The sequence below is a fragment of the Acomys minous genome (genome assembly GCF_964271855.1).
Source record: "Acomys minous genome assembly, chromosome: 13".
In the NCBI taxonomy this organism is placed as follows: domain Eukaryota; kingdom Metazoa; phylum Chordata; class Mammalia; order Rodentia; family Muridae; genus Acomys; species Acomys minous.
In genome coordinates this window covers 37,624,064-37,641,477 of record NC_140495.1, presented here as the reverse complement: position 1 = coordinate 37,641,477, position 17,414 = coordinate 37,624,064, and the positions used below count along the sequence as shown (strand labels likewise).

The 17,414-nt window shown below is 45.0% G+C and overlaps 2 protein-coding genes across 10 annotated transcripts in view; both read right to left on the bottom strand.

Moving 5' to 3' along the window:
* The window catches only part of LCA5 (lebercilin LCA5), a 78,492-nt gene that overhangs the window by 34,286 nt on the left and 26,792 nt on the right, over window positions 1-17,414 (bottom strand). The window contains exon 1 of one of the 9 annotated variants that reach the window (XM_084751895.1): window positions 11,958-13,609. The exons of 5 other annotated variants lie outside the window; for them this stretch is intronic. The gene's annotated coding sequence lies outside the window, so the exon portion shown is untranslated. Of the gene's footprint in view, window positions 1-11,822; window positions 13,610-17,414 lie in introns of those variants that run through there. 3 more of the 9 variants (XM_084751898.1, XM_084751897.1, XM_084751899.1) reach the window with 3 other exon arrangements.
* Window positions 4,492-8,203, bottom strand: LOC311581781 (large ribosomal subunit protein eL31-like; the record flags this gene model as incomplete). Its single annotated transcript, XM_084754325.1, has 2 exons — window positions 4,492-4,848; window positions 8,111-8,203. The coding sequence occupies 2 exons, from the start codon at window positions 8,201-8,203 to the stop codon at window positions 4,492-4,494; spliced, it is 450 nt and encodes a 149-aa protein (XP_084610451.1).

The window sequence follows — 17,414 nt, the reverse complement described above, 5'->3', positions numbered from 1 at the left end:
TCAAGTCTTTCCACTCTGTCCTGCTTGGGATGTGAATCATCTATCTGCCCAGAGTACGCACATTGTATATGCTACCCGACCATTACTCATGTAACAGCCAGCCTGGCTACCAGGTCAGCTCCACTGAACCATGATGCTTATGTTTAAGCAATACCTTATTTAGCGATGGTTCTAAAGCATAGTATCAATGATGCTGCAATCTGGGTGTATGAAGGGATACCCTTCTTCTGTTGATTGGAAAAGTTATAAGTTCTCAATAAAGGAAAGGAAATGAAACCAAAGACTATTATAGACTAAAACCTATAGTACAAGATAGTCCAAGAAAAAGACTGTACTTACATAAGTTTATTATAGTATTTTTTTGTTTTGTTTTATGTTATGCAGAATTTATTAAATGAGCATGGGGGAGAAGCATAGGGAGGGAAGGGAGAGAGAGAAGAAGTAGAGGAGGCAGAGCTATTATAGTATTTATAATTGCATTCTTATTGCTAATCATAATGCCTAGCTCATAAGGTATACTTTATCCTAGGAATATAAACCAGAAAAATACAGACTGGGTTTTACACCATCCTCATTTCAGGTGGAGGCTAAAGAACATATTCCCTAAAGGCAAGGGGGACTACTGAATTGCCATTTTTGGATTATGAGGATTTAACTCACTCTCATTATAGATGGCTGTGACATTCAGCTACATGATAATTTTTAAGCTTTTTATTTTAGAATATATAATTAGCCTTCTTTTGCTGAGAGGAAAAAAATGTCTGTTACTATATCCCTAACAAATACTATCTTTTAATGCTAGCAATAGCCTGAACCCACTCCATCCTTCTTCTGACATTAGTCTTGAATTTCCTACTCCAACTTAACTCAGTTAATTTCTAAACCTGATACACTGCTGTTATTATGGAACTGTTTTTATCCGAGTCCTGATCACTGCACCATACCTTCTAGTAATCATCTTTATTAGTTTCCATAAACATTTACTGGTCCTTATCCTTAAATCAGTTTCTCAGAAAGGCTATACAGTTTAGGGAAGGAAAACTCAACATGTGGAGCTCTATGAAGAGCTTAGGGAGGGGACACTGTATGGCAGTTAGGGAGGGGATGCTGTATGTGCAGTTATGGAGAGGATGCTGTATGTGCAGTTATGGAGAGGATGCTGTATGTGCAGTTAGGGAGGGGATGCTGTATGTGCAGTTAGGGAGGGGATGCTGTATGTGCAGTTAGGGAGGGGATGCTGTATGTGCAGTTAGGGAGAGGATGCTGTATGTGCAGTTAGGGAGGGGATGCTGTATGTGCAGTTAGGGAGGGGATGCTGTATGTGCAGTTAGGGAGAGGATGCTGTATGTGCAGTTAGGGAGGGGATGCTGTATGTGCAGTTAGGGAGGGGATGCTGTATGTGCAGTTAGGGAGAGGATGCTGTATGTGCAGTTAGGGAAGGGATGCTGTATGTGCAGTTAGGGAAGGGATGCTGTATGTGCAGTTAGGGAGGGGATGCTGTATGTGCAGTTAGGGAGAGGATGCTGTATGTGCAGTTAGGGAGGGGATGCTGTATGTGCAGTTAGGCAGGGGATGCTGTATATGCAGTTAGGGAGAGGATGCTGTATGTGCAGTTAGGGAGGGGATGCTGTATGTGCAATTAGGGAGAGGATGCTGTATGTGCAGTTAGGGAGAGGATGCTGTATGTGCAGTTAGGGAGAGGATGCTGTATGTGCAGTTAGGGAGAGGATGCTGTATGTGCAGTTAGGGAGGGGATGCTGCATGTGCAGTTAGGGAGGGGATGCTGTATGTGCAGTTAGGGAGGGGATGCTGTATGTGCAGTTAGGGAGAGGATGCTGTATGTGCAGTTAGGGAGGGGATGCTGTATGTGCAGTTAGGGAGGGGATGCTGTATGTGCAGTTAGGGAGAGGATGCTGTATGTGCAGTTAGGGAGAGGATGCTGTATGTGCAGTTAGGGAAGGGATGCTGTATGTGCAGTTAGGGAGGGGATGCTGTATGTGCAGTTAGGGAGAGGGTGCTGTATGTGCAGTTAGGGAGGGGATGCTGTATGTGCAGTTAGGCAGGGGATGCTGTATATGCAGTTAGGGAGAGGATGCTGTATGTGCAGTTAGGGAGGGGATGCTGTATGTGCAGTTAGGGAGAGGATGCTGTATATGCAGTTAGGGAGAGGATGCTGTATGTGCAGTTAGGGAGAGGATGCTATATGTGCAGTTAGGGAGAGGATGCTGTATGTGCAGTTAGGCAGGGGATGCTGTATGTGCAGTTAGGGAGGGGATGCTGTATGTGCAGTTAGGGAGAGGATGCTGTATGTGCAGTTAGGGAGGGGATGCTGTATGTGCAGTTAGGGAGGGGATGCTGTATGTGCAGTTAGGGAGAGGATGCTGTATGTGCAGTTAGGGAGGGGATGCTGTATGTGCAGTTAGGGAGAGGATGCTGTATGTGCAGTTAGGCAGGGGATGCTGTATATGCAGTTAGGGAGAGGATGCTGTATGTGCAGTTAGGGAGAGGATGCTATATGTGCAGTTAGGGAGAGGATGCTGTATGTGCAGTTAGGCAGGGGATGCTGTATGTGCAGTTAGGGAGAGGATGCTGTATGTGCAGTTAGGGAGGGGATGCTGTATGTGCAGTTAGGGAGAGGATGCTGTATGTGCAGTTAGGGAGAGGATGCTGTATGTGCAGTTAGGGAGAGGATGCTGTATGTGCAGTTATGGAGAGGATGCTGTATGTGCAGTTAGGGAGAGGATGCTGTATGTGCAGTTAGGGAGGGGATGCTGTATGTGCAGTTAGGGAGGGGATGCTGTATGTGCAGTTAGGGAGGGGATGCTGTATGTGCAGTTAGGGAGGGGATGCTGTATGTGCAGTTAGGGAGAGGATGCTGTATGTGCAGTTATGGAGAGGATGCTGTATGTGCAGTTAGGGAGAGGATGCTGTATGTGCAGTTAGGGAGGGGATGCTGTATGTGCAGTTAGGGAGGGGATGCTGTATGTGCAGTTAGGCAGGGGATGCTGTATGTGCAGTTAGGGAGAGGATGCTGTATGTGCAGTTATGGAGAGGATGCTGTATGTGCAGTTAGGGAGGGGATGCTGCATGTGCAGTTAGGGAGGGGATGCTGTATGTGCAGTTAGGGAGGGGATGCTGTATGTGCAGTTAGGGAGAGGATGCTGTATGTGCAGTTAGGCAGGGGATGCTGTATATGCAGTTAGGGAGAGGATGCTGTATGTGCAGTTAGGGAGAGGATGCTATATGTGCAGTTAGGGAGAGGATGCTGTATGTGCAGTTAGGCAGGGGATGCTGTATGTGCAGTTAGGGAGAGGATGCTGTATGTGCAGTTAGGGAGGGGATGCTGTATGTGCAGTTAGGGAGAGGATGCTGTATGTGCAGTTAGGGAGAGGATGCTGTATGTGCAGTTAGGGAGAGGATGCTGTATGTGCAGTTATGGAGAGGATGCTGTATGTGCAGTTAGGGAGAGGATGCTGTATGTGCAGTTAGGGAGGGGATGCTGCATGTGCAGTTAGGGAGGGGATGCTGTATGTGCAGTTAGGGAGAGGATGCTGTATGTGCAGTTAGGGAGGGGATGCTGTATGTGCAATTAGGGAGGGGATGCTGCATGTGCAGTTAGGGAGGGGATGCTGTATGTGCAGTTAGGGAGGGGATGCTGTATGTGCAGTTAGGGAGGGGATGCTGTATGTGCAGTTAGGGAGGGGATGCTGTATGTGCAGTTAGGGAGGGGATGCTGTATGTGCAGTTAGGGAGGGGATGCTGCATGTGCAGTTAGGGAGGGGATGCTGCATGTGCAGTTAGGGAGGGGATGCTGTATGTGCAGTTAGGGAGAGGATGCTGTATGTGCAGTTAGGGAGGGGATGCTGTATGTGCAGTTAGGGAGGGGATGCTGCATGTGCAGTTAGGGAGGGGATGCTGCATGTGCAGTTAGGGAGGGGATGCTGTATGTGCAGTTATGGAGGGGATGCTGTATGTGCAGTTATGGAGGGGATGCTGTATGTGCAGTTAGGGAGGGGATGCTGTATGTGCAGTTATGGAGGGGATGCTGTATGTGCAGTTAGGGAGGGGATGCTGTATGTGCAGTTAGGGAGGGGATGCTGTATGTGCAGTTAGGGAGGAAAAGCTCTAAGTCCTTTTCTTTCTTCATATTTGACACTTTCAGGGGTCCCGAATTCCAGGTCAGGTCACTTTCTCCAGAACTCTTGGAATTCTGCTTCTCTGGCCTTTAACTTTCTGTGTTGCCTGGGAGTCATTTGTCATGGTCATTCTCTTATTAAAGATATTTTGACCTCTATGAACAATAAAACCCCCTCCTGTATAGAATGTGCATTCTAATAGTTATCTCCTTTTCATTCCTTAGTAAGCCCCACACCACCTGTAACTATCCCACATCTCACCCTCCCAGCTCTAGTAATCCTCAAGACTTTTCTACCCAGTTTGAAAACTCAATTTTTTTTGGTAGTTCTCTAACTTTATTTGACATTCAGCAGGTTAGTTTTCATTCACATTGCCCGTCTGTAGATTCTTGAATGTGGTAACACGCACATAAGTTACCAATGTGTAGAGCTTGTTGGGTGAGTCCTCATCTTCATTTTGCTTTCTGGACAAATGTACTCGGATGCGATATGGAACATTCTTTATTCCTTGGGCCCAGACAGCTTTGTTGACCCTGGTGTCTACGCGCACATCTGGAGTCCCCATCTGCTTCATGGCAAATTTCCGAATTTCTTTGAGTGCCCGAGGAGCACACTTCTTGAATCCCACTCCATGGATGCGCTTGTGAATGCTGATGGTGCATTCTCGGGTCACCACCTTGCTGATGGCGGAAGGGCCCTTCTTCTTGCCACCCTACTTTGCGAGAGCCCTTCTGCCAGGCTAAAGCTGGAAAACGAAAACTCAATCTTTCCCCTGGCTTCCTTCTCATTCTCTTGGTGCCCGAAGTATGTACCCCAGCTACTGCGCCCTCTACTGGCGGCAGCCATGGAGTTGCCCTGATAGAGAGGCTGCCTGACTCCACATGCTGCTTCTCCTACAGTACAAGTTTCCAAGTACAAGATGCTGGAGAGTCACATGTAATCTGGAACATTCTGTCCACCTGCAACCATTTGCTTTGAAACCTACACTCGTCAGGTTTTCCATAGACAGCTTTTGTCAGCATCACCGGTAACAGTCACCGTCCTAAATCCAACAGCTAACGTCCACCCCGTTCTGACCTGACCTTACAGCATTGCTGCCTTCCTCCAGAAAACATTCTCTTTTCTACCTGACTCCCAAATGTTTAAACATCAAATGTACCAGCTACCCTGGCTTTTCCTTTTTTATATACGCTCTCCTTAGGTCATCTCTAAGAATGACTTTCAAACTCAAATATCCCTTCTTCCTATTGAACAAATCACTTCAAAATTTACACGTTCAAAATTAAAGTGTCTCCATTCCACCCTCGCCTCTTACCTTTTCTCCTGACCTCTTTAAGGGGCCTCTAGCTATTAAATGACTCCAGTTACAAATCTAGGCTCACCTGGGCCCTTCTCCCTTCACATCTCTGAGTCATACAAATCTGACTGTTTACCCGGCAAGCACTGCTTTGTAGATCTACCCACTTCTTGCCATCTGTACAGCCCGAGTCTGAGCCCCGTCTTTTCTCAGTTGGACCTCTGCCCTGGCTGCTGATGGCCACCTTTCATTCCCACAGCTGATTCTTCACTCACGCAGCAGCCAGAAATAGCAACTGGGAGCAGGGATTATGACAGCAGCTCAATCCACTTCGGTGGCTCCCTAAGACCATCTGAGTCCTTAAACTCAAACCTGTCTAAGCGTTCGCACTCCGCTTCTTTGCCCAACCTTGTCATGGCACTGCTCTCATCTCTTTCCCCCAAGATAAGTGGCCTCCTGTGCTCCCTACCTGTCAACCCTTGTACTGGCTTCATTCCCCACCTACGGTGTCCTACCAGTGGCTCCCTCACTCTGGTCTCACCAGGAAGGCGACCTTTTCAAAAAAAACACTTCAGACTGAATTAATTCTCTTACAATGCGCCCAGTCACTCTATTCTTCAGGTCTGTTCTTCTGTCTAGATAGGCCTTATTAGCACTGGAAATACTCTTTTATTTACTGTCAGAAATTTGTATGAGTTTATTTTAGATAACTGGGAAATCTAATAGGGCTTCAGACAAAGTGAAGTTCGCCTGCGTTTATGTCTGTAATTTGTACTTGAGTAATATTCTGGTTTGGAGGCAGGATCTCAGGTAGCCCAGGCTGGTCATCACTAGGTAGCGGAAAATGGCCTTGATCCCTATTGCTGCCTCCCAAGTGATGGGATTACAAGTGTGAGCCGCCACAGCTGGCTTAGGCATTAAATAAATGTAATTACTTCCTCTCCTTAAAAAAAGATACGTAGCCTAACGAAACATAGCAAGAAAATGACTTCTGGGAGACGTGGTGGCACTCAGAGGAAGGACAGCAGGTTACCAAGAAGAGACTTGATACCCTATGAGCATATCCAGGGGGAGGTAATCCCCCTCAGGAACAGTCATAGGGGAGGGGAATAAGGGGAAAATGGGAGGGAGGGAAGAATGGGAGGATACAAGGGATGGGATAAACATTGAGATGTAACAAGAATAAATTAATTAAAAAAAAAAAGAAAATGACTTCTAATGACAATCTGCTATACTCAAAGATCAGTCAGTGTTTTATTCAACCATTATCAAAGAAGCTTCTTCCTCCAGTGGACAGGAACAAATACAAAGACCCACAACTTGACAATGTGGAGAGTGAGAGACTTTGGAACACTTGGTCCTAAATGGAATATCTCCATCAGATCCCTCCCACTTTGGGCTCGGGGAACTCTCTGCAAAAGGAGGCAGAAAGACTGTAAGTGCCAGAGGGGACGGAAGACGACAGTGAAACATAGCAGGACCAAAGCACACACAAACTCGGGGAGACTGCAGCAGCATGTACAGGCCTGCACAGCTCTGGGCCTGACAGAGTCCCAGCACTGAGAGGGTAAGAGGACACAAGCTCCAGTCCCTACCCCAGAAGCAATCTCTGATTGAGAAATGTTTGCAAAGGAAAAATCAGTTTTCTCCAGCAGTTACTAGGTATACAACCCAGTCTTAAGGGCAGGCCTCATGCCCAGCAGTAGACAACCAACACAAAACAAACTCAACGGCATCTCTGGGGTCCTCTGTCCCATAATGCTTTGTCAGGGCTTTTGTTTGTGTTTGTTTGCCTTACAGGTCTTTTGTGTGTATATATGGTTTCCTCCGATTTTGTGTTTTTATGGATTTCTCTGTGTATGAATATGTGTGTTTGCATCTTTATGTGTTTCTTGTGGTTTTTCTATGGCTCTTTTTTTTTTTTTTCTTCCTGGTTGTTTTGTCCTGCTCTGATTGATTTGATTTTTTTTTTATCTTATTATTATTTTTTTTAGATGCCTGTTTTCTAATGAGAGAGAGAAGGAAAGGATATGGATTTGGATGACAGAGGAAGAAGGGAGGATTTAAGAGCAGGTGGGAGAAGGAGAAACATAATCAGAATATACTGTATAAAATATCTATTTTCAACTCTTAAAAATGTGCAGCTTAACAGAACCCTGAAATTTTATATTCCCTATGTGGGCTTCCAACTCATTTAAACTAGCCATTGTGACCAAGAATGAATCAGTTGCCAGGTGTTTTACCTGTCTCTCCTGTCAATGAGGGGTGGGCTGGAATGCTTTATGGATTTCTTTTTCTTTCCCCCCACCCCCGCCCACCTTTGGTTTTTCAAGACAGGGTTTCTCTGTGTAGCCCTGGCTGTCTTGGACTTGCTTTGTAGACCAGATTGGCCTCAAACTCACAGAGATCCACCTGCCTGTGTTTCCCAGAGTGCTGGGATTAAAGGCTATGCCACCATACCTGGCAAGGTTTATGTATTTCATTAGGTTAAAAAAAAAAATTAACCAGCTAAATCTAATTCAATCTGTAAGAATAATTACATTCCTAAAAATAGCCAAAAGCACTACCACAGCAATGCCAGGAAGCTATCAATTGCAAAACATTCCTCTTTTTATCTAAAAGTAAACTGTATCCCAACTCATACAGGTTACACATAACTGGTCAGGAAATAACATACCGAGAATTCCTTCAGTGCTGGAATGCCTGCTTCATAACCAGGTTCATATGGATTGTAAAGTATGCGGACTGTCACAGCGACCGCCGGGCTCATGGGGATCTACGGTCCAAGGGTATAAAACCAAAGCTCTGTGCATCACCTAACAAAACTCTGTGCGGAGTTTCTGTGTATAAAACAACGCTTCCTGGTAACCTTGGCTGCTGGCAGGCAACAGGACGAGAAAACTAAAAGAAACTCTGAGTGAAAAATGGAACCAAGGAGCTCTGTCTCCTCAAAAAAGGGAAACAGTATGGAGTGATGAGGGGGAGGTGGGGAGCCACAGCCCTGCTTGCTTCCAAGCTACAACTGCGTGTGGAGAACGTGAAAAAAAAGTAAAAAATCCAGTCTCCTCATTCTATTTACACGCTTCTGCGTATTTCCAGGAAGAGTTTGTTTTATTTGCACAAAACATTTTCTTCCTGAAATACCAAACTACAATTGCTTAAAATAAAACCTTAAAATGCTAAAAACGTTTTAAACTAGGTTGGATTTTCAAGTATGATTTTAATACAATCAGTCAGACCAAAGCAAAAGCTAGCCTTCACATCTCTGACATAACCAGCTTCTTTTACGGGAATCATTTAAAATAGTCAAGCAAATGAAAGCATACAGTGTAGTATGTATTCCCAAAAGTTTAGTCAATCAAATGAAAACATCATGGAGTATTCTTTCATTGGTCCATAAGACTCTGGTTCAACATCCACCAAATGTCAGACATGGTACATTGGATAAATTAGATTTTTTTTTTTAACTGAGTAAGAAACCATGGATTCACCCACATTAACAAGCTCTGAGGCAAGCGGAGAAAAAGAACACAATGGGACACAGCTGCTGGTGGTAAAAGGAGGCAGTGGTGGTGAAATAAGAGGCAAGGTTAGTGCCGGGAGCGGCTGGCAGGACTCCAGAGGAGACGGGGCTCCCTTTCTGTCTGCAGGTGCCCCTAGAGGTGAAGCACAGCGTGATGTGGGTGGAGGGTGTTGTGAACGGCAGTGGGAAAAGTCAGTTATTAAGAGCAGGCAGCAGTGAAGAAGGGATTCTTTCAATAGAAGAAGCTGCACCAGTAAAAATAAATGGTTTAACAGGGGCTGGAATCTAGGTATAATTTTCTATATGGTGAAAATGGTGGAACAGATCTAAAGAAAGCGAGGAGGAGAAAAGACAAGGCAATGCAATTCATTTTCTTTGTATGGTATAACCAAAAACTTTTACTCACATACCACACGAGCTTTTGAACATTCAATACACACACACATACACACACACATACACACACACACACACACACACACAAAACCAATCTCTTCAGCAATCTTTTTTAGACTGATTATGTGTTGAAATAGTATTTTCGACTATTCAGTTACCATATATTAAAATTAAGTTTACCTGCTTATACTTTTCCATGCTTATTGAAAAATAAATATGCCTCACATTACATTAGTATTGGACAATCTGGTTGGAGGTGAGTATGCTGGCTGTGAGCATCAGTAAGTGCTCTGTGGGGCTGGGCCGGCTGGAAGCTGCAATCATGGTTGATTTCTTATGGGAAGCAAGGCTCTTCAGGAAGGGTAAAGCACCTAGGCATGGCCTTTCCGAAGAAGGTCCTTCTCAACCCAAGAACTGGAGGTTGAGCTACCGTGCCATAACTAGGGATACAGAGCTTCACACTGATGCTGGAGATGTAAGTGAAATAAGCCAGACTTGGGGATGGATTAAATGTGGAGTCCGAGAAGGAGAACCTAACAGATTTCAACGTTTTTGACTTGGAAAGCTGGATGCAAACGATACGGCCCAGCTGCACGAGGTTTGTCAGGAAAAGGTGAGAGTTTTAGTTACCAGACATCATGAGACTGAGTTAGAGAGATGCAAAGTTGGGGCTGTGCTAGTGAGTTACAGATGGGAGAGGCCAACGCCAAGGGTGGAGTTGGGGGGTGGGGTGGAATATTGAGTTGTAAGGCAAAGAGGGGTTCTCCACAGCCCCCTGAGTTGACAACAGAACGGAGGACCCGAAGGGGCTGCCTGAGTGTGCTAGCTCATCTTATGGAATTAGTTCTGTGATGTCGAAGAGAAACAGCTTTGGAAATAGCTCTTTTCCAAAGGCATCAACAGATTTGACACTTGAATGACAGCTTATCAGCTTAAAGAACCAAAGCAAATTAGTCTTTCCTGTCTTTTTTTTTTTTTTTTTTTTTTTTTTTTAGACACGGTTTCTCTGTGTAGTCCAGGCACTCAATCTGTAGACCAGGCTGGCCTTCAACTCACAGAGATCCACCTGCCTCTGCCTCCCAAATGCTGGGATTAAAGGTGTGTGCACCACCCCCACCCCCAGGCCCTGTCATACATTTTAGTAAACAGACTAATCACTAGGCAACCAGTCACAGGGAGAAATATGGTAAATGGTAAAATAAAATTGGAGTGTGGAAAGAGACCAGGAAGAATCCAGATTTAAAAGCATGGGAGAAATGAAACCTCCGCTTGCCTTCTTCCTTGATACCCATAGCTCTCCAACCCCAACCCTCATCATTTAAATGATGACGTTTTAAATTTTTATGTTTAGATAGTTAGTTATGTGGATGTTTTGCCTGAATGTATGTCTGTATACTAGGTATGTTCCTGGTGCCCAGGTAGGCCAGAAGAGAGCGTTGGATTCCCTGGAACTGGAGTTACAGACAGTTGTGAGCTATCCATATGACCGCTGGGAATCAAACCTGGGTCCTCTGGAAATGCAGTCATTGCTCTTAACTGCTGATCTATCACTCAAGCCCTAAGGGACGACTTTTGATCCCAAATGCATCTAATCCCGGATGCACGGTTGGGTATAAACACACATGTGGTCAAACATACTCTGCATGGGTGAAGAGGTAAGACCCTCAAACTTCAGACAGGGGCTGGTCCATGACAGAAAACACACACACACACACACACACACACACACACACACACACACACACACAAAATCGGCCCTAAAAGGTAATCAACTTCATAAAACCTCCCTCCACACCAACTCACCTCCATTCACCCAAACACAGGTACAAACATCTCTGTAAAATTAATCCTCACAATAAACCTGCTACTCACTGCACCCCTCCCCGGCGGCGGGGCGAGGGGGAATACTGCCGCTAGTAACTTGTTACCAACAGATGCCATTACTTTTCAAGCCCATGAAGTGAATAAGAGTTTACATTCGGGTGAACTGAACCAACCCTTCACACTGGGAAACACTGTCCCCTTGTTCACCCAGCGCGAAGCCAAGAGTGTCCGTACCCACCCACCCCAACTCAGTCATGCCAACAAGTAGGTTTTGCTAACTCCCTTTATTCGTTTCATACCATGTATAAAAGTAGTTCACAGCCTGAGAGCCAAAGTGCCTTTCCCCTTGAACGGCAGTGTGATAATAATACCCTAGACTACTCCTGAGACTCTGAAAGGCTCCCGTGCCCTCCTTCCTCACCCTGATCTCCGCCAGCCTCCAGGGGTTTCTTTCTGGTAACTTCGCTCTTCTCTGGATCAGCCTGCACATGCTTTCCTCCTGCTTTTCAGGGCTAACACACCCCCACTCTGCCAACTTTACCCTGCTCCTTCCCAAAGCCGCATCAGCCGCCCCGCCCTGTCCCGCCCCCATCGCGTCCATCCCCCGGCCGCAGACCTTCTCTCTTGGTCGCGGCCCGTCCCTCACCCTCCAAGCCGGCGTCTCTCGCTCCTGCCTAGATCATCACCCCAGTCCCAGAGTCCGACCTGGAGCTGCGGTCCGAGCAGCCGGGAGTACGGAGACGCTGCCGACTAGGGCTGCGGGGAGTTTGAACTCACTTACTGTAACAGGGACCGCGGCTACGGGCGGCGGCTCGGCGGCTTCGGCTCCCGGGCAACGGAGAGGAGGCCCAGCTTGCACCGCGGGGATCTCCACCTCCCCAGACTCCCATTGGCTGTTGGCTCCATATGGCCATTTCTATTGGTTAGTGTGGCACCGAAAGGCGGGATGCCGAGGCGAAAGACATCAGCCATTGGTCGGCCGCTGAGGCCGGGCCGCGACCCGCGAGGATGGATGCTACGCGGAGCCGGGTGGCCCGGGCGGACCAAAAGGATACTAGCCCCGTCCAGAGGAGGGACGGCGGCTCCGGAAAGAGTCGGTAAAACTGGCCGCTGGACAAAAATCCTTGGAAAACTGCCTCGATTGCTTTCTGACTACTTTTGTTTTCTTTGTAAAGGAATCATAATGTACGTTCCGGGCTTGGCTGAAATTGATCTGTAGGAGGGTGTGGTGATACTCCTGCCTTGCGGCTGGGCTTTGAGACAATACATCTTGAAAGACTTGAGCGGGATTTTTAAGTTCTGGAGGGAATTTGGGGCAAAAGGATAACCGGAACACAGTTGTGCAGAATTAAAGTGCATGCCAGTGGGCTAAGGGGGCTGGATGGCAAATTTTCCTTGACAGTGCGCACTAAACAATATTAATTGCAGTAGACAAAGAAGCTAAAAAAGAAAATAATCTTTTCCACAGGGGCTTTAAAGCTCTCTGAGCCTTCTTATCCAGGTGATTTAAGACTACCCAGTTCCTGATTTAAGACAGCTAGTGTCTCTGGATTTCAGTTTTCATCTTCAGAGAACCGAATTCTTTGACGCAAATATATTATCTTTTGCCCATTTAAAGATTATCGGTCCCATTCTCGCTTCATTTCGTTTTTCCACTTATGCACCATCTCAAAGCTTTCGTTTTATCCTGCGGACATGTTTTCCTTCAAGTAGCCGACTAGCCTGCCTAAATATTGTAAATGCAATTTTCTATATATTTCCTGTGATACATAGTGTATCATAGGAGGTAGCAGTTGTCCTTAAGTGAAAATGAAATGAGGACTCCCTCAAACTCCAAAGTAACGCTTCATATCACTTAGTTAAATCTGGAACTTTTCTGTCAAAATACCTCACTGTTATTATTGACAGAGTTAATGGAAAGTAGTTTAACAGTCATCAAAGAAGGATGCTGGGGAAACGTTGAGAAACATGTCATTTCCCTGGACAAGTGCCTCCGACCCGCTCCAGAGGAGGACTGTTGCACTCTGAGGCAGCTGACAACTGTGACAGCTGAGCGCTTGTCTGTTTCGTCTGTTTCGGCTACATCATCCTACAGCACGATGTAGATGTTGCTAGCCGTGATTTATACTCCAGAAAATAGACCCAGGGAGTAGTACGTGTGTGGTCAGCATAGAGCCACTGGGCTATTAAATTCCAAATTTAGCAGCATTGGAATGGTTCTCCAACAGGATAATAAAATTACTCGCAAGTCAAAAGTATCTAAAAAATAAAAATAAAAATCAGAAATCTCCCAAACAAAAAGATCTAATTGGGTATAACATTTTCAGTTTTCCAGTGTCCTTATTACGGTGCACAGTGTTATTTGCCCTGTTTTATTAGAGATAACATTTGCTTTATTTGACCTTGAAAAGACTGAAAGAATTTATAAAACTACCAAAATAAAAGCCAGTTTAGCTGAATTAACTTTTTAAATTGTTCTATTTATTTATTTGTTTGTTTGTTTGTTTGTTTATGTGCTTTGGTGTTTTGTCTGCATGTCTGTGTGTGTGTGAGGGTGTCAGATCCCCCCAGAACTGGAGTTACAGACAGTTGTGAGCTGCACTGTGGGTGCTGGGAATTGAACCCGGGTCCTTTGGAAGAGGAGCCAATGCTGTTAGCCACTGAGCCATCTCTCCATACCCTGAATTAACTTCTTAAAGGGTCATCCCAAGCGTGGGATAATAATTTCAACTTCCTACATGACATAGTTTCAAGCTGTCGTTTTGTTAGGACTGTAACTTTCTGGTTATAGCATTTCCCCTTCAGTGTGCTACATGGGAGGCAGCTCTTCGGGAAAAAGAGGGTATAAAACTACCAAACCACATTTTAATATTTCTGCCAACTGAAACCTGACTGCATCGGGTTTGTTGTTTCTTTTTTAAAAGATGTATTTATTTATCACGTACACAGCGTTCTGCCTGCATATGGGCCTGCGCGCGCCAGAAGAGGGCACCAGATCTCATTATAGATGGTCGTGAGCCACCGTGTGGTTGCTGGGACTTGAACTCAGGACCTCTGGAAAGCAACCAGTACTCTTAACCTCTGAGCCATCTCTCCAGCCTAGGTTTGCTGTTTCGAAAGATTATATATGGGGATGAATCCTACTCACCACTGGTTACTCTGGGGTTGTACTTTTAGTCTCACAGGGATTCCTGTGTTACCGCAGTGACTTCTGAGTCCCTTTGGCCAAATGAACGGCCATTTTTTTTTCTGCAGGACTTTGCCATGTTTGAAGCTCTACGGCCATGACACTACGAATATGTAACTGTTCCTACAAATGTTTCCTAATAGAATCGTTCCTGCTTTTCTCATGAGGTAACTACTACAGAGTCAGAAGGATTAGTTAGAACTTTCCAGAGGAATAAGTAGCCTTCCTGCCATCAGACAATATATAAATTGCAACGATCACAATTTTAAAGGATGCATACACATATATGTAATTTAATCTTATAACAGTAGATCATTCTTAGCAAACGTTCAGTTATTCATAAAATACCATTCTTTTAAAGAGTTGTGTGTACCAGATAACGATAATCTAACATCTGTGAGGCTCAGACAGTTATATATCAACTTCCAGCCTTGGCTATATACATAGCAAGATCCTGCCTTAAGGAAACAAAAACCAACCAAAAGCAAAGACCAAACCAAAACCAGAACTGTCACAGTGCCATGTGTTTTACCTAAATGTGTGATAAGTAGTAAAGTTTGACTATTTCAAAATAGAACTTCGTGTTGTTTATACTGCTTTAAATTTGTTAATCAACTTGTTTACTAGGTAAATAGGCTGTTAGCAAAAGACATTAAATCTCAAAGAACATCTATAGTAGATATTTTAAAGAAACTGAATGGCTTAGGGAAAAAAAAAATGAACTTAGGATAAGGTTCAAGGCAACTGTAGCCCTAGCTGCAGGGGCTGCTCTTACAAACTCAGTCCAGCCCGGTTATCATTGGCCATCCTTGTAGGACTCGTAGCTCTTGATTATTACATTACTATATAAAGAATGAATTGCTGAATGCTTGGTGAAAATTTTGAGTGATTTACCATGTTAGTGGAAAAAGAAACTGAACCACTTACATATTAACTAGTAACTTTCTTTACAATTGGAGGGTGAATCATTAATAGACTCTGAATTTTGAAGAGGTTAATGTAACTGGGGGAGGGGCTTTGCATCTATGTTACATTTAAAAAAAAAAAAACAAGCCTATATAAAAAGTGGATGCACCAACCAAGGGCAGGAATAGGCCAGAAGAAGGAGGAATCGTGAATGGGAAAATATGGCTGAGGGGGGTAACAATCTAAAATTTTTTAAAAAACTGAATTTCACTTGTCATATATGTTTAAAGACCAATCTATGAGCTTCTTTTCCAATTTCAGAAAAGTGCATAATTCAAAAGACCAGACAATTCAACTAAATGTCCTCATCCTTTGATACATCTCAGTTTAGAACAATATTCGCTAGGCTTGCACCAGTGATGGTGCCTCAATGTCAGCATATGTTTAAATATTTACAGAGGTGTACTAGGCAGTAGTGGTGTGTGTGAAGCCAGCTTCTGAAAAGGGGAGAAAAATGATGCCAGACCAGAAGCCTACATCCTTAAACCCAAATCTGAGCGCCTGTTACTACCTGTGTGGGCAGTGACAGGAATTTCTTTAAAGCTTCGTGCCTTTTTTCTTTACTGTCTGTCTCTCAGTTTTGTTCTGATTTTGTTTGATCTTTAGGAAAGCGAATTACAGCACCAGTTGCCGCCACACTCATCTGAAATGAAAACCTCACATTTAAAACACAGGAAGCAGAGAGGGTTGGGCACAAATGGATTGCAACCTCTGTGCATTTCTTCTCTCTCCCAGTCCCTGTCCCTCTCCCCCTCCCCCCTCCCCCCTCCCCAAACACCTTCTAAGGGGTTCTAATAAACTTGATACGCACATCTGAAAATCCTTGAAAGAGACCATGTCTAAGGTCTTTCTCATTTGAAACACATCTGTGCTCACATGAATACAGCTCCAATCAGACTCAGCTGTCCCTTTCAGCCAGGGTTAGAATTTAATCAAGAATGAGAAAGTACAGTAAGGTGGCTACCAGTTCAGGACATGGGCTCACACTGGTACATAGGTACTTAATCCACATTTCAAGTTTCATGTCATTTTATAAGTGAAAATGAGCACATAAGTTCAATTATTCACATGATTTCTGTTATCGCTTCTTCAGTACTTCGGCCTTTTGTCTTCAAATAATACCTTGTACAGAACTCTAACTCTGAAATCAGGACTGCCCCGCCCACCCACTCTGTGTGTCTATCTGTTCTGTCTCTGTGTGTCTGTCTCTGTCTCTGTCTGTTTCTCCCTGTCTGTGTGTGTGTGTGAGAGAGAGAGAGACAGAGACAGAATGTGTGTGTGTGTGCGTGCGTGCGTGCGTGCGTGCGTGCGTGTCTGTTTAGATACAGTCTCACTCTGAAGTGCAGGCTGGCATCTAGCTGTCGAGTGATCCTCCTGCCTCAGCCTCCTGAGTGAGTTCCATTCCTGTAAAACTGGAATTTCCAGGCTTTTCTTGCCCGGCTAATCTGAAATGGGAGAAGGTGGAGCCCCCTGCAATTCAGTATCCACACCCCCCCGCCTCAAGAATTCTCTCAATTACTTAGCAAACCAACGTGCAACCAAATGTGAAGGCCAGCTCCAATCCCACCATGACCTCAGTGAGGTGCTCACATCCACCCGCAGCTGGTGTGGGAACACAAACGGGTACAGTATTCAGCACGGAGCGTGGTACTGGCTCCCCACGCGACTTGCTGCACCGGCAGCGACTTGATAAAGCAGTCGACACCACACTGGTCCCCGATGAGACATGGTAAAGCTATTCACACCAGAGAAAACGGGAAAATGCTAAATGATAGTTTTTCCCAGAGCCAGGTGTTGCCCTTCTCAGCACATCTCTTAACGCAGGGATTCCGTTCTACCCAAACAGCAAGCTGAGGAAGGACGCGCTACATCTTGATAGGAAACAAAAATTTAAGTTAATAAATAAAATAATAAAGCCCACTAGGAGTGTGTCTATTCATGAAGTAGAACTTAATACCTCCGCGCAAAGACCACCCCCCCCTTCAGTGGTATATGCCATTTCCTATTGTCCAATGGGTGACCGATTTCTCTGATAAACGCCATCATTTAGATCAGAGGGTTATTTTAGGGATTAATTTTTAATAA